A 24,732-nucleotide genomic window follows, 5' to 3' on the forward strand; every position below is an offset into this window, starting at 1 on the left:
CCTCTCATTTGTAAATACTGAAGAAAAGTACTCATTCAAGACCTCTCCTATCTCTTCCGACTCAATACACAGTCTCCCACTACTGTCCTTGATCGGGCCTACCCTCGTTCTCGTCATTCTCATGTTTCTCACATACGCATAAAATGCCTTTGGGTTATCCTTGATCCTATCCGCCAAAGATTTTTCATGCCCTCTCTTAGCTCTCCTAATCCCTTTCTTCAGCTCCCTTCTGGCAATCCTGTATCCCTCCAATGCTCTGTCTGAACCTTGTTTCCTCAACCTTATGTAAGCCTCCTTCTTCCTCTTTACAAGACATTCAACCTCCCTCGTCAACCTAGGTTCCCTCACACAACCATTTCTTTCCTGCCTGACAGGTACATACATATCAAGGACACGTCCTATCTGTTCCTTGAAAAAGTTCCATATTTCCACGACATCCTTCCCTGACAGCCTATGCTCCCAACTTATGCTCCTCAGAGCATAAGTTCTTAAGAACAGGATCACGAGATGGGCCCACACTGACTGGAAAAAAAGACAGTGTCATACTTGGACATAACTGGATCAAATGCATACTTTATGAATCCAATTAATAACTCCATTATTGGGCCACTATGTGATAGTATTAAAACATGACATCACCTATTAAAACATGGCCCTGTACACGGTGGTCCCTCACTGAAGGAGAGCACAGCAATGTTACGGAGCACGTGACTGAGAATGAAATAAGCTCTTCAGTTGAGAAGATCACTATGAGTTGAGTCAAGACCTGAAGTGAAATAGCAGCTAGGAAGCAGATGTTTTGTTTTTGTTCTCACCCTTTGGGGGACACTGGGAATTCAATACTGTGTATCAATAATATCACAAATAGAAAGGAACACGTAGCTAAGGAAACATAAGAGATGTTACACCTGGGAGTAATATGGTTGTGCCACAACCTGTAGGTACTGTAAGGTGTGGCTGACCCTCCAAAAAAAAATCTCATTGTAAATTACCAGAAGTTAAATGATTAGGCAGGGGTATGATTATCTTTCCACAGAACAATCTCTTGAGCAGCTTAGCAATACTAAGTGTTTGACAATATCAGCTGCATCAAAACATATCACTAATCTTACACACCCATCATTTTCTAATTCGTCAGCAAATGCCCAAGATTTCAAAAATACCTCTCAGAATGAAGGATGTATCAATTATGTTTCAGTGTTGAACAGGTTCGATTTCTGAGCAGCATTGGAGATTAGGTTTGCCTGACACCTTCATTATTCTCATTGCAGAAACACATCAACCCCACCTCAACAAAACAAGTTTGGTGGTTAATGTAATAGATCAATTGAAATACAAGACCAGGTGTAGCTCCTGTTCTGCCATTTCAAAATGCATGGCTGATCTACAACCTAACTAAATACAAAGGCCAGTATTCCCACTTATGTTTGATTGAATTTGTGCAGAAACATTTGATCTTAATGGTTTATGTACCTGGACCCAACAACTCAACCAGAAAAAAAAACAGGGATATGACCAGGGGGACATTGGCAGTCATTCTCCCATACCCAATAACAAAACAGAAACAGATGTTTGTCGGGTTGGTCGACATTTTGAAAGTTAATTTCAGTTGGAGGTCCATAGCTCCAGCACTTATTGAAATAATCTGAAAAATGAAGTCAAACTCTGTGATCGGATGCTCTGAGGTAGAAATTGCTACTGAAAGATTAAAAAAAATCTCAAAGCCGCCTTCAACAGCACCTTCTGACAACCTCTAACAATAAGGATGAGGACAGCGATGGCAACTGGACCACAACCTCCAAATTCCCCTTACAGCCAAACAATCCAGACTTGGAACAATATTGTCATTTCTTCCTAAAACTTCCATTCGAACAGGACTGTGGGTATGCCCAAGCCACTGGGATTGCAACAGTTCACAATGGCAGCTCACTATCACCTTCTCCAGGGCAATTGGGAAGGATAATGGATGCCTCAATGCCCAAATGCGATGAATGAATAAACAAAATCCCCTATCTACATCTCAATTGTTCTTGAGTTTTCAGTCTATAGGAATATGTAAAATGTAATTCTTGACCACTAAGCCAACTAAATAATTTTGAATAAGAGCACCCAGTCATTTACCAGTGTAATAACCTACTATCATGGGAGTTTGCTTACTCAATTATTTACAAGAATACTTAAACACTGTTTGGATAAAACAACAACTACACATAAAGCATAGCATAGAATTCTCACATGGGGTTACAGCAAGTTACATGGGGTTGCATCACAAAAGTGTTTATAGTTACATTCCTGCAAAAGCATAAATAGTGCAAACCAAAAGGAGTTCTCCAAATTAAAAATAATGACACTATCGTGTGAGCATGGAGAGGGGATTGGCTACCTAACAAGAAGTAGAGCATCAGGATAAACAGTCAGTTAATCAGGATGTTAAACTGTAACTAGTAGAATACCACAGCAGTCAGTATTGGGCCCGCAACTATTTACAAAAAGTAATAATAACTTGGATGAGGACACTTTTAGCCACATTTGGAATGGCAATATAGAAGGAAGAAACAAAGTGTCCATGGAAGAAGATAGATGTGTTAAGTGAGTGGAGAGAAAAACTAGCAGGTAGAATACAATGTGGGAAAACTGAGAGGTAACCAATTTGGGCAGGAGGAACACAAAAGCAGAATATTATTTTACTCTTGTACATGAATCACAACATTGGCTTTTAGGTAAAGCAGACAATTAGGAAGACAACAGAATGTGAGATTTTATTGCAAGGATGATGGATTATAAAAGTAGGGTAGTTTTGCTACAACTGTACAGGGCATTGGTGAGACCATCATGAGGTATTGAGTATGATTATGGTATCTTACTTCAGGAGGGACATTCTCATATTTGAAGAGTTCAGAAGTGCTTCATGTGTTGAGGGGTTTGTCTCAATACGAAAAGGTCAAGCAAAGTTCAGCCTGGCCTCAACGCAGTTTACAAGAATGGGAAGTGATTTTACTTAAACTTAAAAGATTCTGAGGGATCTTGACAGGGAAGTTGCTGAGAGGATGTTTGTCTTTGCGGGAAACCTAGGTTCAAGATAAGGAGTTTCCCAAGAAGTCAGAAACAATGAGGAATTTATTTTCTCAGAGGTCATTAGTCTTTTGGAATTTTCTTCCAGAGAAAGCCATGGGGCTGGATCATTGAATATATTTAAAGACAAATGTGACAAATTTTGATGGACAAAGGAATCAAGGGTCATGGGAGACAGACAGGAGAGTGGTGTTAAGACCGCAATTACTTCAGCTGTGATCTTACTGACTGACAGAGGCCAATCTTGTTTTCTTCTTATATTATGTCATTTTAATACAGTCCTAATTCACAAGGATTTGTTTTTATATTTTGCTTGGGCACACACACCATTGCAGCCTCCGGTGTATGCATTGTGGATCAGCACTTTGTTCCCACACCTCCGCCCTCAAACCCCACCCTTCCAACCGTAACAAGGACAGAACCCCCCAGGTGCTCACCTTCCACCCTACCAACAGTCGCATAAACCAAATCATCCGCCGATATTTCTGTCACCTCCAAACAGACCCCACCACCAGGGATATATTTCCCTCCCCACCCCTTTCCGCAAAGACCGTTCCCTCCGTGACTACCTGGTCAGGTCTATGCCCCCCTACAACCCACCCTCCCATCCTGGCACCTTCCCCTGCCACCGCAGGAATTGCAAAACCTGCGCCCACACCTCCTCCCTCACCTCCATCCAAGGCCCTAAAGGAGCCTTCCACATCCAAGGTTTTACCTGCACATCCACCAATATCATTTATTGTGTCTGTTGCTCCTGATGCGGTCTCCTCTACACTGGGAGACTGGACACCTCCTAGCAGAGCGCTTTAGGGAACACCTCTGGGACACCTGCACCAATCAACCACACCGCCCGATGGCCCAACATTTCAACTCCCCCTCCCACTCTGCCGAGGACATGGAGGTCCTGGGCCTCCTTCACTGCCACTCCCTCACCACCCGATGCCTGGAGGAGGAAGGCCTCATCTTCCACCTCGGAACACTTCAACCCCAGGGCATCAATGTGGACTTCAACAGTTTCCTCATTTCCCCTTCCCCCACCTCACCCTAGTTCCAAACTTCCAGCTCAGCACTGTCCCCATGACTTGTCCTACCTGCCTATCTTCTTTTCCACCTATCCACTCCACCCTGCCCCCTGACCTATCACCTTCATCCCCACCCACCTATTGTACTCTGCTACTTTCTCCCCACCCCCCTCTCATTCATCTCTCCACCCTTCAGACACTCTGCCTGTATTCCTGATGAAGGGCTTTTGCCCGAAACGTCGATTTTACTGCTCCTCGGATGCTGCCTGAACTGCTGTGCTTTTCCAGCACCACTGATCCAGAATCTGGTTTCCAGCATCTACAGTCATTGTTTTTACCTCCTTCATTCCAAAGCTGGTCCAGCTGATAGGCAAAAAAAGCCCAATCAATTTGCCAATATTAGCATTCTGGGCAATTTCAAGACACTAACAACTCATGGAGCATAGAATATATTTAGTCATTCTATTCCCCACTTGTGCCAGGATTAAGCACATAATTTAGGTTTATATCTCAACCCTCAAGATAAATGTATTCCTGTAGTATAGTCACAGAACAGTTGACACGTTTGCGACAAGTATTGCCTCAAACCTACAATTAAATTCATACCAATTCTACGCAGTGAACATAATTGCAACATTTCACAAAACTCCAAGTTACATGAAATGAAGAGATCGTACCTTCCCGCGAACTCATTATCACCAAGAAGCAGGTCGCTTTGTGGTGGGTCTCCGGTTGCCGGGTCAATGATACTCAACGACATATCGCACAAGACTGTTCCGGCTGTGGGAGGGAGGACAAAAAAAACCCCTCATGTTATCGTGCTCATTCAGCGACTGGGATGAGTCAGCGGCGCTAATCAACAGAAAGAAGCGCGTGTAGTCATTCAAAAGAGCGGGTCAGGTAACGCTATCGCAATTTATATACAATCGGTCGGGAAGGAGAATAAAACCACGTAGTTGTTACTACTGGAAATCTACAATTCAAATAAATATCCATGTCCAGTCCTACACCTGCTGCCACGCCCTATCTCGCGGTGCTTTCAATCCCTAAAAACACTTCTAGCTTATATGGAGTCTCGCTCAGCCCAGATCTACTTATAAACCCCTTTCCTGAACTTTGTAGTCCATCTTCAATTATTTCACATCCTTCCACTCTCATCTCCCGCCATCAAGCACAAGGACACACATTACAGACCTTCCGCCTCAGATCGCATTCACTCTCTGCCTTCTCCAGTGCTGAAACACACAACGCTTTAGGTCCAACCCATTTTTTTGCGACGTCCTCACAAGGCAGAAAGGTTATGGTAGTTCAGGCACCGCCCTCTGAAACCATTCAGACTCCAGCCTGCTTACACGCTGCAAGTCAAAATTTACGTATTCTATCGGGATGAATCACACCACGCTTACTCTGAAATTAATCCAACCCTCAACAATCAGTAACGTTGATCCACTCCACAGATCTAGCCCCAAGTAATCACTAATCTTTTTAAAGCATGTGTAAACTACATTTTAACCAGTTGGTTTTAACTGGCAGCTGTACATTACTGAACAAATGGAAACAAATACCGTTGGTTAAATGTGGAGCAATTCCTGTCAAGCTTTGAAAATGACTCAAGGATATTTGTCAGTGGAGACAGCTGGCACAATTTTGTCATTTCTTTTTTAAAAAATCCTGAGGGATGAGTTTTCCTGCCAAACCAAATATCTACATTAATCTGACAAGGAAGGGCACTTTGACGGCCTTGTATCTTGTCACAAGATGCATGAAATTTTCAGCGTGGTGTTATGTAGGATAATTCCTGTCTCCCAATCAGATCTTGACTAGAAAACACATTAATCAAATAATGCTGTAACAAAAATCCAACAGGACCCTAAACCGGTTTTATAGCTTAAATAGCTGTATGTAATCTTTGCTGGAAAATCAATGAGGGGAACTACAGGAAATGCATATGCCCCTGCATCAACTGATGTTAATTTTCATTTGGCACAATACAGTAACAGGCGTTCCTAGCAACCAGTGCTATTGAAGCAGCAATGATGGAAAAGTGTGGCGTCAGATCATACCATCGCTGCTTCATGAGCGCCCAGTGGCTGACAAAAGCTGTTGGAAAATAAATGGGGTGAGATAAAAGGTGGTGATAATCACCCACTTTTGTGTCCCTTCTCCCCTAAAAATTGCAAACAGAGCACTGAGGAGAAATCTTGACATGGCATTCTGCACCAACTCCATGCAAGTGCTGTGACCAATTTAAACGGATCTCAACTGAGCTAACGAGACTGATGGGCCTATGTTTTTTCACAGCAGCCAATTTGGTCATTTGATTAATAATTTATTGGAATTAATCACCCAGTTTGGTTCATATCTTCAGACAAAATCAAGTGGATGTTCAAATAAATCAGCTTCTCTCTCTGCATCTGCAAAAAGGTTAATGTGTTTGCTTTTCTCAAAGAGGCTAGAAGCCAATAGAATCTGTCAAAATAACAAAAGGCTTTGAATATATAAAGGATAATACCATTACCATTGGTTGGCAAAGCCCTAATAAAAAGACATAAATGTCAGATAGTTACTAAGTGGGTTAATAAGAACATGGAATGCTTAATCACAAATGCCTGTTGAGACTGAGACAGAGTATAACAACGTTTCAGAAGGGAACTGGATAAGTATTTTAAAAGAATATGGAAGGATTTAGGGACTGTGCAGGGAAAAATCATTTGAATAGTTAGCTGGCACTGATAAAGTAAAATGGACTGAGTGGCCTCTGTCAGTGCTAACCAAGAGGGATAGCCAGGATTAGAATAATTGTATTTGGGAATGAATCATGATCAGAACCCTATCAGGAAATAAATTAAGAGTCAAATATTATCCCTGTAGCAGCTTCAAAAATATAAACATCACACTGGGCAATATATTCCTGTTTAAATACATAATCAAAAAAATGTTTCATTTTGTTTATACAGGCTGTCTTACAGTACTCATTTGCTATATGGAGTTCCTCAAACAATTATGAAACACCACACAGTATTATCAAGTAAATAAAACAATTAACAATGTCCAAGAGATAACAAAACTATTTGCAAAGCATTGCAGCATTGTAAAATACAGTACCTCTTCCGGTCTTATCACTGCATCTTAATGTGAATTCTTGATCTAATGAGTAGGGTTAATGTAGGTTAAGGAGGCAAAGCATTAATATAGGTTAATGCTTTCCCAAGGAAATTCAGTGAAGTTCTGAAAGCTTGTCACCTGGATCATTCAGTTAGCAACTCAGTAAAGAACTAACATTGATAATGTTTATATATGACAGGCATGTAACTCCATTTCCTTAAATTACAACACCCATCCTGTAATGTATAATTTCATTTTTTTTTTAAATCAAGGAATTTCAAACCTGATCTGTGAGCTTTAAGTGTAATCCTAAGCCCTGGCTTTGTTGTGTACAAAGGAATAACCTATTCACTGATGCTCAGTTTGCGTTCCACTAGAGCCATCCAGCTCCCGGCTTCCTGATAGCGTTAGCCCAAACATGGATTAAAAAGCTGAACTCCATTAGGTGAAAATAATAGCTCTTGATAAAAGAGCAGCATTTTACTGAATATGATATCAAAGTGCACAAGCAAAACATGAGGAAATCTCTCTACTGGTTAGAGTCATATCTAGCACAGGGAAGATGCTTGTGGCTTTTCAATATCAACCATCTCAGCTCCAGGGCATCTCTGCAGGAATTCCTCTATATATTTTATTTTAAATCAAGCTGTTCAGAGATGTTAGGATACATTTCTGAAGCAGATTGGACTTGAATCCAAACCTTCTGGCCCAGAGGTAAGGACACTATCACTGCACCACAAGTGTTCTAGGCCTAACCATTTTCAGCCACTTCATCAATGACCTCCATCCTAAGGAACTGGGGGATGTTTGTTGATGATTGCAAAATGTTCAGCACCATTCATTGTCACCTCAGGCTTGTGCTTATAAGTGACAAGTGACACTAATGCAGCACAAAGTGCTGGGCAATGACCATCTCAAATTAGTTGGAATCCAACCATCATCCCATCATATTCAATGGCCAGTATTGACTCCTTCATTATCAACATCCATGACAATATAGTTGATCAGAAACTGAACTAGACCAGCTACATAAATACAGTGGCTACAAGATCAGAGCAGAGATTGTGAATTCTGCAGTGGGTAATTCACCTCCCGTCTCTTCAAAGTCTGTACATCATTCACGAGGCACAGTCAGGAATTCAATGGAATAGTCTTTACTTGCCTGAAAGAGTGCAACTGCATCAATCTGCAAGAAGCATTGGTATCATCAAAGCCAACCATTTGATTGGTACTCCATCCAACTTCCCTATCACACCGTGTGTACTACCCACATGATGCGCTGCAGGAATGCACCAAACCTCCTTTGACAGAACCTTCCAAATCCACAATCTCTACTACCTTGAATTACAAAAGCACCAGATGTATCAGAACACCACCACCACCTGCAGGCTTCTCAAGTGATACACCATCCTGTCACTGGGTCAAAATCCAGGAAATCTCTCCCTAACAACACTGTGGGTATCCTTATGCCTCAACAGCTACAGTAGTTGAAGAAGCGAACTCACCTTTTCTCAAACAAATAATTGCTGGCCTTGCCAACACCACTTGTCCTGTGAATTCTTTAAGAAAAGGAGTGTCTGGTAACAGAATGTTTCCTGGTTCAAAATAATAATCATTTGCTTGTCATTTTACAAGATCCCACTTGGTCAGTTCCTCAATAGGCATCTCCACTCCTTGGCCTACAATCATCCACAAGCAACCTCATTGGAGCACATCAAAAAACATTCAGCATTCATTGCAATCCCAGATCAACCTGATTAAAAGGCCCTTGATGACAGAGAGAGAATGTACAGAATTCTGAATGACTTGCCCATTTCCTTTAAGAATGTTCTTTCTGCCTGGCAGAGTATTTCAATTCAATAATGTCCTCTAAGAAAAAAAAGCACTAGTTGGGAATTGAGAGACTTTGAAGGAGAATGCTTGTTATAATATGTTAACAATTATAATTGGTGAGTATACATATGATTGGCAAATCATAGTAATTTACAAAGCAAACATCTGCTTACTGTACTTAATTTTAAATAGTATAGCAAAACATGTAATTATTCATATGGACTTCCAGGCCTTTGGCTTTATTCAAATCTGTTTTCTTTTCCAAAATGATGTAACAATTTTGATCCAGAATTTCAGTTATTTACTGGTGAGCATAGAATAACAAGGATTTACATTTCAGTATTAAATTTGCAATAAATAAATTCCAAGGCATATCTTTGATAACATTTAAAAACCACATCACATTTGGCTATGAATAAATAATAAATTAAATACGAATTTAATAATAAAAATCTATTAACCAAAACACATTTTAGTAATCACAGAAGGCAGTAATAATGACAAATTCTTCAGTTCATTGATAGTTGTTCTGACAATCAAATAATTCCCAATTTCAAAACTACATCGTCTACCATGACAGACACTAAAGATACTGTCCACCTCAAACGCTACAGTTTTATAATATGGCGCCGTTTCATTCAAATATAACATATGACTGAAAACTCAATTTTTTAAAAGAAGAATAAAGTTTTACAATAAAAATCTGATTTGTGGTTTCATTATAGGCATAAAACTATCAGGGCTGATACGCCTCCACAGTTCCAATGCAGCACGTTTCTTTTGCTTTTAACAGAAGCCCATCCTGTATATTACTTGAATACGGATGGAACTGATACAGAATTTGAGTTTTACATAAATAAAAACAAGTATTTCTTACATTCTATCCTTGGCATTGTATGGTAGGTTTAGAGTTTATCACCAGAGCCTGCAACTTTTGTGCCAAATTTGGATTAGTCCATTAAAATGTCCCTTTTCCTATTGAAGTGAACTAGCTGCCTGCATTGTTCAATCCACTGCCCCCAGAGTAATCTGCATTCAATGATGTTTCATCTTCTGATTGGATACTACTGTCTGCAGGCTCCCTGTCACCCCATGTAACCACGGTCCTTATATGGCAAGATCTTCAGATTACATGTTACTATTTCATTGGTGAATGACAATCACAGCTGTTTTTTCAAAACGCACTGGAGTACAACATCCCGTTTCTCATTAGCTGTTTAGGTTCTGTGCGCAAGTTACACCCACCACACAAATTGATGCATTCACTCAATGCCCCAGCAGTTGCTTGAATGTGTTGGATTGTTGAAATGAGTGTTACAACTATTTCCCCTCTGCTATTCTATTTTATTACAAAATATATTCCTGTCAGGGTGAAAGGAAAGGTTGGTAGCTGTAGGGAATGCTGGATGACTAAAGATATTGAGGTTTTGTTTAAGAAAAAGAAGGAAGCACAGGTCAGGTATAGACAGGATAGATCAAGTGAATCCTTAGAAGAGTATAAAGGCAGTAGGAGTATACATATGAGGGAAATCAGGAGGGCAAAAAGGGGATATGAGATAGCTTTGGCAAATAGGATTAAGGAGACTCCAAAGGGTTTTTACAAATACATTAAGGACAAAGGGGTAACGAGGGAGAGAATAGGGCCCCTCAAAAATCAGCAAGGCTGCCTTTGTGTGGAGCTGCAGAAAATGGGGGAGATACTAACCGAGTATTTTGCATCAGTATTTACTGTGGAAAAGAACACGGAAGATATAAAATGTAGGGAAATAGATGGTGACATCTTGAAAAATGTCCATATTACACAGGAGGAAGTGCTGGATGTCTTAAAATGCATAAAAGTGGATAAATTCCCAGGACCTGATCAGGTATACCCTAGAAGTCTGTGGGAAGCTAGGGAACTGATTGCTGGACCTCTTGCTGAGATAATTGTATCATTAATAGTCACAGGTGAGGTGCCGGAAGACTGGAGGTTGGCTAACGTGGTGCTACTGTTTAAGAAGGGAACTATAGACCAGTGAGCCTGACGTTGGTAGTGGGCAAGTTGTTGGAGAGAATCCTGAGGGACAGGATGTACATGTATTTGGAAAGGCAAGGACTGATTAGGGATAGTCAACATGGCTTTCGACGTGAGAAATCATGTTCTCACAAAATTGATTGAGTTTTTTGAAGAAGTAACAAAGAGGATTGATGAGGGCAGAGTGGCAGATGTGATCTATATGGACTTCAGTAAGACATTCGACAAGGTTCCCCATGGGAGACTGGTTACCAAGATTAGATCTCACAGAATACAGGGAGAACTAGCCATTTGAATACAGAATTGACCCAAAAGTAGAAGACCGAGGGTAGTGGAGGGTTGTTTTTCAGACTGGAGGCCTGTGACCAGTAGAGTGCCACAAGGATCGGTGCTGGGTCCTCTACTTTTTGTCATTTATATAAATGATTTGGATGTGAGCATAAGAGTTATAGTTAGTAAGTTTGCAGATGACACCAGAATTGGAATTGTAGTGGACAGCGAAGAAGGTTTGTACTAAAACCCCAGCAGTGAAGAGTGGTTCTGCAGGGACCCTGGCTTGTTTGAACCTGTTTAGCAAAGACCACTCTTGCTGCGGTAGTTCAAAAGTTGCCATTCAGCAGATAGGATTTAACACAAGGAACTCATCACCGACCTCCTAAGTTTCAATCCTTGACTCAAAGGTCTTCTGGCTGGTAGATCTCGCTCAGGAAGTGACATTGGTCACCTCAATTTCTCTGCCCTGCTCCTTACCCGTTCCAACTTACCCTCCCAGGACTTGACTGCACTCCATGCTCTCAGATCCAACCCTGATTTTGTAATTAAGCCTGCTGCTAAGGGTAGTACTGTTGTAGTCTGGCAGACTGACCTCTACATTGCAGAGGCTGAGCACCAGTTCTCAGATACCTCCTCCTATCTCCCCCTCTACCTTCGATCCCTCCATAGAACGTCAGGCCATTATATCAACTACAGTCAGCAAGCTCATTTCATCTGGCTATTTCCCTCCACTGTATCCAAATTGACAAGTCCCCCAGCCCCGCACAGCTCGCTTCTACCTCCTTCCCAAAATCCACAAACTGGCCTGACACATTGTTTCAGCCTGCTCCTGGTCAACAGAACTCATCTCTTCCTACCCTGACTCAGTCTATCCTCCCCTGGGTTGCCACCACCAGACATATATTCCCGTCCCCTCCATTGTCAGCCTTCCACAGTGACTGTTCCCTCCGGGACACCCTGGTCCAAACTTCCTTCACTCCCAACACCTTCCCCCACCCCCAAAATTGGCAAAGGTGTAAAACATGCCCATTTACCTCCTCCCTCCTCACCATCCAAGATCTCAAACACACCAGTGGTCTGGTTGGCACGGTGGCTCAGTGGTTAGCACTGCTGCCTCACAGTGCCAGGGACCTGGGTTCGATATCCGGTCTCGGGTGACTGTGTGGAGTTTGCACATTTTCCCCATGTCTCCATGGGTTCCCTTCGGGTGCTCTGGTTTCCTCTCACAAACCAAAGATGTGCAGGATGGGTGAATTGGCCATGCTAAATTTGTCTGTAGTGTTCAGGGATGTGTAGATTAGATGCATTAGTCAGGGATACATGTAGGGAAATAGCTGAAAATGTGTTGCTGGAACAGAGCAGCAGGTCAGGCAGCATCCAGGGAACAGGAGAATCGACGTTTCAGGCACAAGCCCTTCTTCAGGAATGAGGAAAGTGTGTCCAGCAGGCTAAGATAAAAGGTAGGGAGGAGGGACTTGGGGGAGGGAAATGCGATAGGTGGAGGGAGGTAAGAAGATTTTAACCTACTGTGAATCCAAAGGGTTTTTACAAATATATTAAGGACAAAAGGGTAACTAGGGAGAGAATAGGGCCCCTCAAAGATCAGCAAGGCGGCCTTTGTATGGAGCCACAGAAAATGGGGGAGATATTAAATGAATATTTTGCATCAGTATTTACTGTGGAAAAGGATATGGAAGCTATAGACTGTAGGGAAATGGATGGTGACATCTTGCAAAATGTCCAGATTACAGAGGAGGAAGTGCTGGATATCTTGAAATGGTTAAAAGTAGATTAATCCCCAGGACTGGATCAGGTGTACCCGAGAACTCTGTGGGGAGCTAGAGAAGTGATTGCTGGGCCTCTTGCTGAGATATTTGAATCATTGATAGTCACAGGTGAGGTGCCAGAAGACTGGAGGTTGGCAAACGTGGTGCCATTGTTTAAGAAGGGCGGTAAAGACAAGCCAAGGGACTATAGACCGGTGAGCCTGACCTCGGTGGTGGGCAAGTTGTTGGAGGGAATCCTGAGGGACAGGATGTACATGTATTTGGAAAGGCAAGGACTGATTCGGGATAGTCAACATAGCTTTGTGCGTGGGAAATCATGTCTCACAAACTTGATTGAGTTTTTTGAAGAAGTAACAAAGAAGATTGATGAGGGCAGAGCAGTAGATGTGATCTATATGGATTTCAGTAAGTCATTCAACACGGCTCACCATGGGAGACTGATTAGCAAGGATAGATCTCATGGAATACAGGGAGAACTAGCCATTTGGATGCAGAACTGGCTTAAAGATAGAAGACAGAGGGTGGTGGTGGAGGGTTGTTTTTCAGACTGGAGGCCTGTGACCAGTGGAGTGCCACAAGGATCAGTGCTGGGCCCTCTACTTTTTGTCATTTACATAAATGATTTCGATGTGAGCATAAGAGGTAAGTTTGCAGATGATACCAAAATTGGAGGTGTAGTGGACAGCGAAGAGGGTTACCTCAGATTACAACAGGATCTGGACCATATGGGCCAATGGGCTGAGAAGTGGCAGATGGCGTTTAATTCAGATAAATGCGAGGTGCTGCATTTTGGGAAAGCAAATCTTAGCAGAACTTATACATTTAATGGTAAGGTCCTAGGGAGTGTTGCTGAACAAAGAGACCTTGGAGTGCAGGTTCATAGCTCCTTGAAAGTGGAGTCACAGGTAGATAGGATAGTGAAGAAGGCGTTTGGTATGCTTTCCTTTATTGGTCAGAGTATTGAGTACAGGAGTTGGGAGGTCATGTTGCGGCTGTACAGGACATTGGTTAGGCCACTGTTGGAATATTGCGTGCAATTCTGGTCTCCTTCCTATCTGAAAGATGTTGTGAAACATGAAAGGGTTCAGAAAAGATTTACAAGGATGTTGCCAGAGTTGGAGGATCTGAGCTACAGGGAGAGGCTGAACAGGCTGGGGCTGTTTTCCCTGAAGCGTCGGAGGCTGAGGGGTGACCTTATAGAGGTTTACAAAATTATGAGGGGCATGAATAGGATAAATAGTCAAAGTCTTTTCCCTGGGGTCAGGGAGTCCAGAACTAGAGGGCATAGGTTTAGGGTGAGAGGGGAAAGATATAAAAGAGACCTAAGGGGCAACGTTTTCACGCAGAGGGTGGTACATGTTTGGAATGAGCTGCCAGAGGATATGGTGGAGGCTGGTACAATTGCAACATTTAAGAGGCATTTAGATGTGTATATGAATAGGAAGGGTTTGGAGGGGTATGGGCCGGGTGCTGGCAGGTGGGACTAGATTGGTTTGGGATATCTTATCGTCATGGACGGGTTGGACCGAAGGGTCTGTTTCCATGCTGTACATCTCTATGACTCTATGACTCTATATGGCCTGTACTCACTGGGTTTTAGAAGAGCTAAAAATAAACTAATTGAAACATATAAAATTCTTCAGGGTCTTGGCAGGATTGATATTAAGAAAAGGCTGTGTGCATTGTAAATGCTATCTGTATATGGCTCCGAGAGTGCATACATGTGACGACGTAATTCTGAAGAGACGGAAAGCTGTAGCCAAGGTGGTGCTCCTGGAGGTACTGAGGAAATGGCTTTAGCCCCATCTATAGCCCCTCCTCATCACCTTAGCCAGATCTCAACAGTAGCCAGACATAGCCTCCTGTTTCTAGATGGGCCTCCCCAGGGCAGCACAGTGGCTGGAGAGCTTCTCCACTTGGAAGGGAAAGCTTGCCCTTACGCCCAGCCTCCATCATTCCACTGACCCCAGTATCCTCCCCAACCCCTGCTCCCGCAGTGTACTTAGTGCTCTTGTCTGCTGTCTGCTCAGAGGCTGGTGTTGTCATCAGTGCACACGGATTGCAGTGGCAACAGCGACATATGAACAGACGTCATGGATGCATCTGCGCCTGTGTGGAAGCCGTTTTGGCATTCGGAGTGATCACTTCAAAAAGAAAATGGATTCCCCTGGATAGAAATCCAGAACATAGGGTCGTAATTTCAGGATAATGGATCAGTCAATCAGGACTGAGAAAAGGATGTGATTATAATGAGGTCAGCCCGGCTGGACCTCATAGTATATGGGTTCCCTGATTGGGGCTGTTAATCTGATCCAATTGGGGAGTGCTGACCTAACTAAAAAGGTTGCATGTCAGGGATAGTCATGCTCTGGTGCCTGAGGGTTGAGAGAGATATGGGCCAATGCTGGCAAATGGGACTAGATCAGATTAGGATATCTGGTTGGCATGGACAAGTTGGACTGAAATGTCTGTTTCCGTGCTGTGCAGCGCAGCTCTATGACTCCATATGAGACAGCACAAAAGTCAATGACTGTTCATGTGTAAATAAAGGATGACTTGGTAATGGGACACTAGCTTCTGTAGAGTCATTTCAGTTTCGTTATCAAAAGTTTGTTTATCTTTTAACATCTCTAAGCTCACAGACAGCTGTGACTGCTTAGCCATTGAGTGTGTTCAAGACAAAGGTTGATAGATTTTGAGCTGTGAAGAGTATTGAGGAATATGGGAATAGTTCAACTAAAATATACAGAGGAACCTCGATTAGCCAAATGTCGATTATCCACATTTTTGATTATCCAAAGAAGATTTCAAGGTCCCGCAAAAACGTTACATTAAAGAGGTAAGTTTAGTGTCTTCTGTACTAAAGAAGATGTGAAGACACTGGCAAAAACAAAGAAACACAAGCAGTTCAAGTATCAGCGACTGGATATTTTTTAGGTAAGGGTTGTTACACAGCCCTTTGCAAAAGCAAGTGGTTTACAGTAATCCCGTCACGTTACCGGGCCATTCATACAAAAAAGAATGGCTGAGAATGTAAATGCATGTGTGAGACAGTGCTTCTGTCTTTCTATCATGACACTGAGTTCCTGGAAATTGACAAATGCTGTTGTGATCATAATTTGGAGATGCTTGTGTTGGACTGGGATGTACAAAGTTAAAAATCACACAACACCAGGTTATAGTCCAACAGGTTTAATTGGAAGCGAGTGTGCTTCCAATTAAACCTGTTGGACTATAACCTGATGTTGTGTGATTTTTAACGTTGTGATCAAAGGAATTGTTCAGGACCTTGTATAATGCTGTCTTTACCACTCCTTGCCAAATGCTAACGACTGCTGCATTTTAAAAATGTTTTCCCGTGTTATCATTACTTTATTTTGCTCACCATGTGAAATCTGTGTCCTCTTGAACTCAATACAGTAACATTACAGATTTAAACAAATTCTCCAGTAGAGCACAGTGTTAGATCAGCATGGCTTCCTTTGTTTAAGGTAAAATCGATTATCTGAATAATCCATTATCCGAACGAGATAGTACCTGCCCATCCCATTTGGATAATCGAGGTTCCTGTGTATTTTGAAGTAAAATGTCTTATGACAGAGCAGGCTCAATGGGCTGAATGGCCTCAGCTGTAATCTGTTTCTTATTTTCAGTCATTTGGCGTACTATTCACTGCTACAGCATCAGGTCCCAAATTGATAACCATGAGTGAAATTACTGGCAAGAAGTAATCCCAGTCAGCTGGAAAGATAGACATTCTGTATCTTAGAAGATTTTATAATCTTGTAGGTGTTTTGGACAATTTTTCAGCTAAGACAAATTAACTGATTTATTATTCTGAGAACTCAATAAACCACACCAGCTGAATAGAAGTAACCAGATAAATTCCTGGGATCTTCCACAATTAACTTGAAAGCTCTAATGTCTTTGTTCAAACTTAAATTTACAAAAGGTCTGCTTAGCCAGTGCCAAAGGTGGGGAAATACAAGGGGAATTTTCATAAAATCCATTCTGGTTCCACAAGGACTAGAATTACTTCATATTGCTCAGAAAATAAAACTGCTGCCAATAACCAGCGCATTGCAAAAATTGAAATGATACCATCACAAGTAATGCTGTTGTTGTATTTGGCATAAAAAGACACAAGGCTGTGATTTGGAATGGAAGCAACCACAAGTTTCTGCTTATTTATAAATTTTCAGGAAATCACTTGGCAATGGAAGCTGGGACGAGTTGTCCCAGTCTCAGTTCCATCACAACACTACACATTGAGGACATTTCTTGGCTTATTTTCTGATTGCTTATCATAGTATAAGTTCCAAAATGTTCCCATTAGGCCCAGAAGGAATTATGGGAAGTCCCAGGTATTCACCAAGTTATCATGGGTGAAAAAGTGACGAGTAATTTCTGTGATCATAACATTACGACTTCAGGTTGTTATGTAATAAATTAGAGGGTTAATACTGAAGAGTGCATTTAGCACCAATCAACATGAAGGTGTCATATGGACATAGGTGCAGAAAACAGTTCTGGATCTCAAAGGATATAAACCATTCAGAGTCCATTCAGGATTCTTTCTCAATCTGGATGTCTAACACATCAGTGGAACTTGTACTTAGTAGTGATCATGCAATAAACTGTTTAAGTCTAAAGCCTCGAGTTAGACTACCAAGTGATTTTTCTTTCCCACACTAAACCAGTCAGGTAGATCTCAACCTACAAGGGGGAGGGGGTTTGCAAATCTACATGATGTATCTTTTTCACCAAAGTGGAAACAACCCATCATACAGAATGTCAATCAGTTCAATGTCACTGAGGCAGAATGTTTTGGATTCAAAACTCACTCATGAAGCACCTACTTCAGGCAGCCACTTCAGCCTAACATAGTAGGAGTCTTGTGCTATTGGGGTACCATCTGTCATACAAGGCAGTAAACCATCTTTTCACATCAATGTAAAAGGTCCACAAAAACATAAGAAATAGTCCACCATTCAACAAACACATGACTGATCTACCCAGACCCTCAACTCATAGATTCATAGAGATGTACAGCACGGAAACAGACCATTCAGTTCAACTCATCCATGCTAATCAGATAACCTAACCTAATTTAGTTCCATTTGCCAGCACTTGGCCTATATCCCTCCCAACTCTTCCTGTTCATATACCCATCCAGATGCCTTTTAAATGCTGCAATTGTACCAACCTCTACCACTTCCTCTGGTAGCTCATTCCATACACGCACCACCCTCTGCGTGAAAAAATTGCCCCTTAGGACCCTTCTATATCTTTCCCCTCTCACCCTAAACCTATGCCCTCTAGTTCTGGACTCCCCAGGGAAAAGACCTTGTCTATTTATCTTATCCATGCCCCTCACGATTTTATAAACCTCTATAAGGTCACCCCTCAGCCACCGATGCTCCAGGGAAAACAGCCCCTGCCTATTCAGCCTCTCCCCTTAGCTCAAACCTTCCAATCCTGGCAACATCCTTATAAATCTTTTCTGAGCCCTTTTAAGTTTCACAACATCCTTCCTATAGGAAGGAGACCAGAAATGCATGCAATATTCCAAAAGTGGCCTAACCAATGTCCTGTACAGCAGCAACATACAACCTCCCAAAACGTATACTCAATGCTCTGACCAGTAAAAGAAAGCATACCAAACACCACCTTCACTATCCTATCTACCTGTGACTCCACTTTCAAGAAACTATGAAACTGCACTCCAAGGTCTCTTTGTTCAGCAGCACCTCCCAGGAATTTACCATTAAGTGTATAAACTCTACTCTGATTTGCTTTTCAAAAATGCAGCACCTCGCATTTATCTAAATTAAACTCCATCTGCCATTCTTCCACCCATTGGCCCATCTGATCAAGATTCCATTGCACTCTGAGGTAACCTTCTTCGCTGTCCATTGCACCTCCAATTTTGGTGTCATCTGCAAACTTACTAACCAAACCTCCTTTGTTCACATCCAAATCATTTACAGAATAGCTGTCAACTTTGCTGATATTTCAAGAATCTATACACCACCTCTTTAATATTGTTTGTGATCTAGTCTCCAAAACTCTCTATGGTAGGGAATTTAGAACATTCACTACCTGAACCTGGGAGAAGAAATTCCTTTGCTTATCACTTACAAATTTGTGGCTCTTTATTCTGTAACAATGCCCCCTAGTTTGAGATTCCAACATTAGTGGAAACATCTTTTCAACATCTATTCTGTCAAGCCTCCTGAGAATCTTGCAGCACTATTGAAGTTGAGCAATAGTGAGCAATTGTTGAGCAATACTACAGTAGGATATATGATCATGGCTTTCATTACTAGTTGTGCACATAGCTGTACCCATGTTAATAATAAAGATCCCCTGACTTTATAACAGAGATACATTTGAAAATTCATTGGTTGATTAACGCATTTGGGAAATATAAGGATGTAGATTAGATTAGATTCCCTACAGTGTGGAAACAGGCCCTTCAACCACACCAACCCTCTGAAGAGTAACCCACCCAAACCCATTTCCCTCTGACTAATGCTCCTAACACTATGGGCAATTTAGCATAGCCAATTCACCTGACCTGCACATCTTTGGACTGTGGGAGGAAACCAGAGCACCCGGAGGAAACCCACACAGACATGTGGAGAATGTGCAAACTCCACACAGGCAGTCCCCCGAGGCTGGAATCGACCCTGGGACTCTGGGGCTGTATGGCTGCAGTGCTAACCACTGAGCCACCGTGCCACCCTTATAAGGGTGTAGTAAGGTGTTATATAAATGTGAGCCCTTTCTTCATTAAGAATTTCCTTTTTTTTGTACTTTAGGTGAATTCATTGGCTGGAAAGTGTATTATAAATGTAAATCCCAATAGCTTAATTTGGCACTAAATACAATAGTTAAACCATAACCAGGAAGTTTCCAGACTCTTCCTCAGTTACTTAGTCTTACTGAGAATAAGGGGAAACTAGAGATTCAGTTTGTCATTAAGTGATCACTATGTTGCTCCCATGTTGAGAAATGTGTAAATGAAAGTTTGACTCAAAAAGTTGTTCCACAAAAATACATTAATCATTAGTCACAAGGAGCTGATTAGGTCTCGAAATATTCTTACCACATTTCTGATTTGTAAATAAAAAATGAGTCATTGTTATGCTTGGGCCTGTAATCTCAGGCATACCCATATTCATATGCTTCTGCATCTTAACCATTTTCAGTGGCACAGTGAGACACAAAACAAAGTGTGCAAAGGCTTTTTGACCATAGTCAAAGATAATTGAGATTTGGTTATCGAAATAGTTGCTGAAAAGACTGACATGAAAGAGATTGAAATTCTGGAAGTTACCTTTGGTCAAATCTGGAAAATAATTGAATGGGAAGGATGTGGGATCCTCTGCTCATTGCCCCAAATCTACTCACCTGGTTAAATGCCCCTGCTACCAAACTCACAATGAAGAAGGGCCCAGAGTTGAGAGTGGGGTGCTGGAAAAACACAGCAGGTCAGGCAGCATCCGAGGACCAGGAGAATCGACATTTCGGGCAAGAGCCCTTCATCATTCCTGATGTAGGGCTCTTGCTCAAATGTCGATTTTCCTGCTCCTCGGATGCTGCCTGACCTGCTGTGCTTTTCTAGCACCCTACTCATGACTCTGATCTCAGCATCTGCAGTCCTCACTTTCTCCATGTAGGAAGGCCCATTGAAATGTTTTTCAAAGTGCTCCCAACCCCTGTTGTAGTTGACTGCAATTTACAATCAGCTAATCTATTTTGGACCCTTTTTCTGATAACCCAAATAATACTAATGCTAGGAACCAGTAGATGCCTTCTATAGATTATAAATTCTTACTTTTGGACACCCATCCTCCTGCTGGTGGGCACATCAGGTTCTGGGCACAGTTTATCAGCAAAGAAAAAGAGGAGAGCTTGAAAAATATTCTTTAAATAGAGAATGGTTGGAATTGGCACTTGCTGTAAGCTGCATGGCCACGTCCAGTTCTGGAAATCATTGCTGTGCACGCATCTTGGAGCTTTGCGCAGAAAGGAAAAGGGATCAGTGGGAGTGTTGATTGGAATCTTTAATTTTCTGGGATTTCAGATGGGCCATGGTCTATTAGATTTGTGTTATGCTCCAAATTCCGTATTGTACTGAGAAGTGTTATATACAAACATACAAAATAGGAGCAGAAATGATCATTCAGCTCCTCAAGTTTACTCCATTACTTGAGAAGATCATGTTTATGTTTCTCTTTCTGTCTCACTTCTGAAAATTCAGGATGAAAGTCAGCTTGTGATTGAAGCTTACTATAAATATATATTTCTGTTTTGCCTTTTTTAAAAGTCCCTAATAATCTGCTGTCAATTTAACCTGGCATTGATGTTCCACACTGACCTATTGTAGTTGAAACTGTTCTCTCCCACTTCAAGTTTGGACTGTCTGGCAATAATACATTCAAATTCTGTATATATCATGTTGGGGGGATATTCTTTGATCACTTTGGGTGTTCTTTCCTTAAAGAATTTCAAGAAATTTAGTCAGACACAATCTTCTTTATCTGAATCTAATTAGCGAACTTTTTACAAGCAATTATTGTATAGAAAATTTTCTTATTTACTCCGAACAATCATTTCCATTATTTTATATTTATTTTGTAAAGATTGAAAGTACGGTTAATGAGTCAGTATATTTTCTCTTTTTTAATACTGTACCACATTGGCCTATTTCAATGATTTGTCTCCCACAGAATGATTGTAAAAGCCTCATAAATTCACCCCACTGTCCTTCTTTTTAACCATGTATGATAATGATCAAGTATAGCTTGAGGCCTGTTGATTTTGAGTCCCTTTAGCCAAACTTGTACTTCCATCTGTTGTGTTTTGAAATCTTTGATTTTACATTGTCACTTTGTTTAGGAAATGAAACTCTTAGAGAAAATAATCATGGAATAAATGTTTATTGCCCAGAGTAAGATGGTGTCCCCTTACTCCTTGCAGGATTCATGCACATAACTCTCCTCTTTCTGGCTCTCTCTGCGTTAATCCATTCTGAGTCAATTTGATTTCGTCTAAGCCTGGTAACTATTCATCTTGCCAGCTCACTGTTGTGCTTTTCAACATGTTCTTTGCCAAAGGTATTCAACAAGCTTTCCAAATCTATTTGTTTCATTCATTTCATTATTTTCTTGGATTTAAGTTTCTTAATGATTTGTGTGTACTTCATGTGAAGAACAGCTGTGTGTGCAAATATAATCACTTTATCTCTATGACCTGACACGTAGCTATTTCCAACACGGAATTTCTTAATTTACTGGGAAAGCAAAATGATTTCTTAATTTCCTATCATGTTAATTTCCATAATGCTAGTTTTCTTACAACTTCCTATCTAAACCTATCCAATCCCCCATAACAGCTGCATCTTTCCTATATATACTTCCTTCATTCAACTGACACGATCTTGGTCCAATCTCCCTGATGGACTGTACACAAACCATGTTTCAAACCCAGGCCAAATTCACTGTCATTATAATCAAGCTCTCCTTCACTTAAAACTCATGACATATCCTGTACATTTATCCAACTTGTTTTAATCTTACTTAAATAGCTATCTATGATGCCAATTTTGCACTCTGTCCAGCAAGGACTTACTTTTATTTATTAATGGGATGTAAATATCGCTGATTGGGCCAATACTCATTGTCAATCTATAATTTCCGTGGACCTGAATATCTTGCTAGGCCATTTCAAATGGCAGTTAATAATCAACTATGTTGCTCTGGATTTGGAGTCACATGTAGGTCAGACCAAGGTAGGATGGCAGATTTTCTTCCCTAAAAGGCATTACTAAATCAGGTGGGTATTTACCACTAGATCCAAATCTTTTAAACAATTATGTTCAAATTTCACCATCTTCCAGGTTGTAATCTGAACCCATGTGCTCAGACTATTAGTCTTGAACTCTGGATTTCAAGTCCTGGTACTATGGTACCACCTTCCTACTTAGTGGTCACCCATCACATTAAAACTTCTAACATTTATCTGTGGAGTTTTGAAGGATTTATTCTTCCAACCTTAGACTGAATGATTTATTTATTTTGCCATTATTTCCTGATGAGGTAATATTCTGGTACAATTCCTGAAATCTCACTGTTGAATCACTCAAACAGCATTACTTTGCACCACAACATCTGGTTTCCATTTTTTTTTGCACTTCATACTTCATTTTCTTTTCAGCTATGTCTGCTGTCTTCAACTCTCTCCCCACTGCCTTCGACATGGTTTTAGTTGTAAAACTGGAATTGCAGAACTATAAACTCCATGTAACTTTCACTGAAATGTTATTTTACAACCGAGTAGGAATTTACCTCCACCTCTCCTAAAGACTGCTGCTGCTGCTTTAACTCCGGTAAAGTTCATCCCATTTGTTGAATTTTACATTGTATCAGAATTGTGCTGGAAGAATTTGACTTCCCTCAATAATTTGAATTAGGGACAAGAATTTGAATTAGGATTAAGCATAGTTTGTTAAAATGAAAAGACACAATATTTTCATTTGATGACCAAGTAATAACAATGATTTTAAAGGAAGATGCAAAGTCACTTGTAAACTCAAATGGAACAAGAATATAAAATGTATTTTACAACAGTGGCATATGTACTTTATTAACATTTAAATTTCTTCATCTGATCGTTAGATGTGGGGTTTCCTGGATTAAATTTTTTTTTAAAAAAGGACAAATGATGCTCTAAAATGGCTGTTGTGATCATCTGATCACATATTGAGCAAATCCAGGATCACCCAAATGGAATAAACAAAACTGTCTAAATTGAAATTACACTTCATCTAAATTTAGCAAAGCCAAACAACTGAGGCAGTGCCAAGAAATGCACCTTGCCTGCTTTCATTTACAATTTATAATAATTTCACAATTTGGTAGATGCAAGGCTCACTTGCCAGTTAACCAGCTTGGAAAGACAGTATAGCCAAACTTGTGAATATACAAGAAACCATATTTCAGTAGCTGTTTTGAGAAACTGAGCAGAGAGTAGGAAAATGGATTTGTATGCAAGAATTGGAAAGCACTCTCTCTCCATGTTTCTTTCACTATCTCGGAAAACAACATTCAGTGAAAAAGCAAATTTGGAAACCACTATTCATCGAAGACTCAAAGATATCTATAGACATTACCATTGATAAGGAGACCAGTCAACAATGAAACAGCTCAGGTGAAGAATTTATCTCTTCACGTTTCTTTAAGGAATTTTAAACTGCCTAGTTTTTATCCTTCCTGTCAGCTCCAAACGTTCTTTTTTTTAAAGTTATTTCCTGTTCTTGTGTAATGTCAAATTTCTAACTTTTCCTCTCAGGATTTTGTAGGCAAAACATTTTTCTTTTGCTCCTTTATTGGTTCCTTTATTTTCATCTACCTAGTTATATCATATAAGTTCATGATATAGGTGCATGCTAAAAAAGAATTACTGCGAGCGACTGAGTGAGAGTTAAGAAGAGGGGACCCAAATTGCCCCTCCACACCTTGTTGTACATTATGTCACAAACAAGTTGCAAAATCCATGACTGGACTATAAAAACATTGTCAATGGATTTAAATTTTAAGCAGGAACCAAGTTCTGTAAT

General features: G+C 40.9%; 1 protein-coding gene across 3 annotated transcripts in view; it reads right to left on the minus strand.

The window, feature by feature from the left end:
• Positions 1 to 10,099, minus strand: part of acsbg2 (acyl-CoA synthetase bubblegum family member 2) — a 61,473-nt gene extending 51,374 nt beyond the window's left edge. Inside the window, exons 1-2 of one of the 3 annotated variants that reach the window (XM_043721097.1) lie at positions 9,910 to 10,099; positions 4,772 to 4,874 (exon numbers count right to left, since the gene is read on the minus strand). In XM_043721097.1, coding sequence (XP_043577032.1) covers positions 4,772 to 4,874; positions 9,910 to 9,925 — 119 coding nt within the window. In that variant the 5' untranslated portion in view covers positions 9,926 to 10,099. Of the gene's footprint in view, positions 1 to 4,771; positions 4,875 to 5,288; positions 5,389 to 9,909 lie in introns of those variants that run through there. The other 2 variants (XM_043721096.1, XM_043721099.1) reach the window with 2 other exon arrangements.
• Between the last annotated feature and the right edge of the window lie 14,633 nt (positions 10,100 to 24,732).

Source organism: Chiloscyllium plagiosum, chromosome 31, assembly GCF_004010195.1.
Source record: "Chiloscyllium plagiosum isolate BGI_BamShark_2017 chromosome 31, ASM401019v2, whole genome shotgun sequence".
NCBI classification, from domain to species: domain Eukaryota; kingdom Metazoa; phylum Chordata; class Chondrichthyes; order Orectolobiformes; family Hemiscylliidae; genus Chiloscyllium; species Chiloscyllium plagiosum.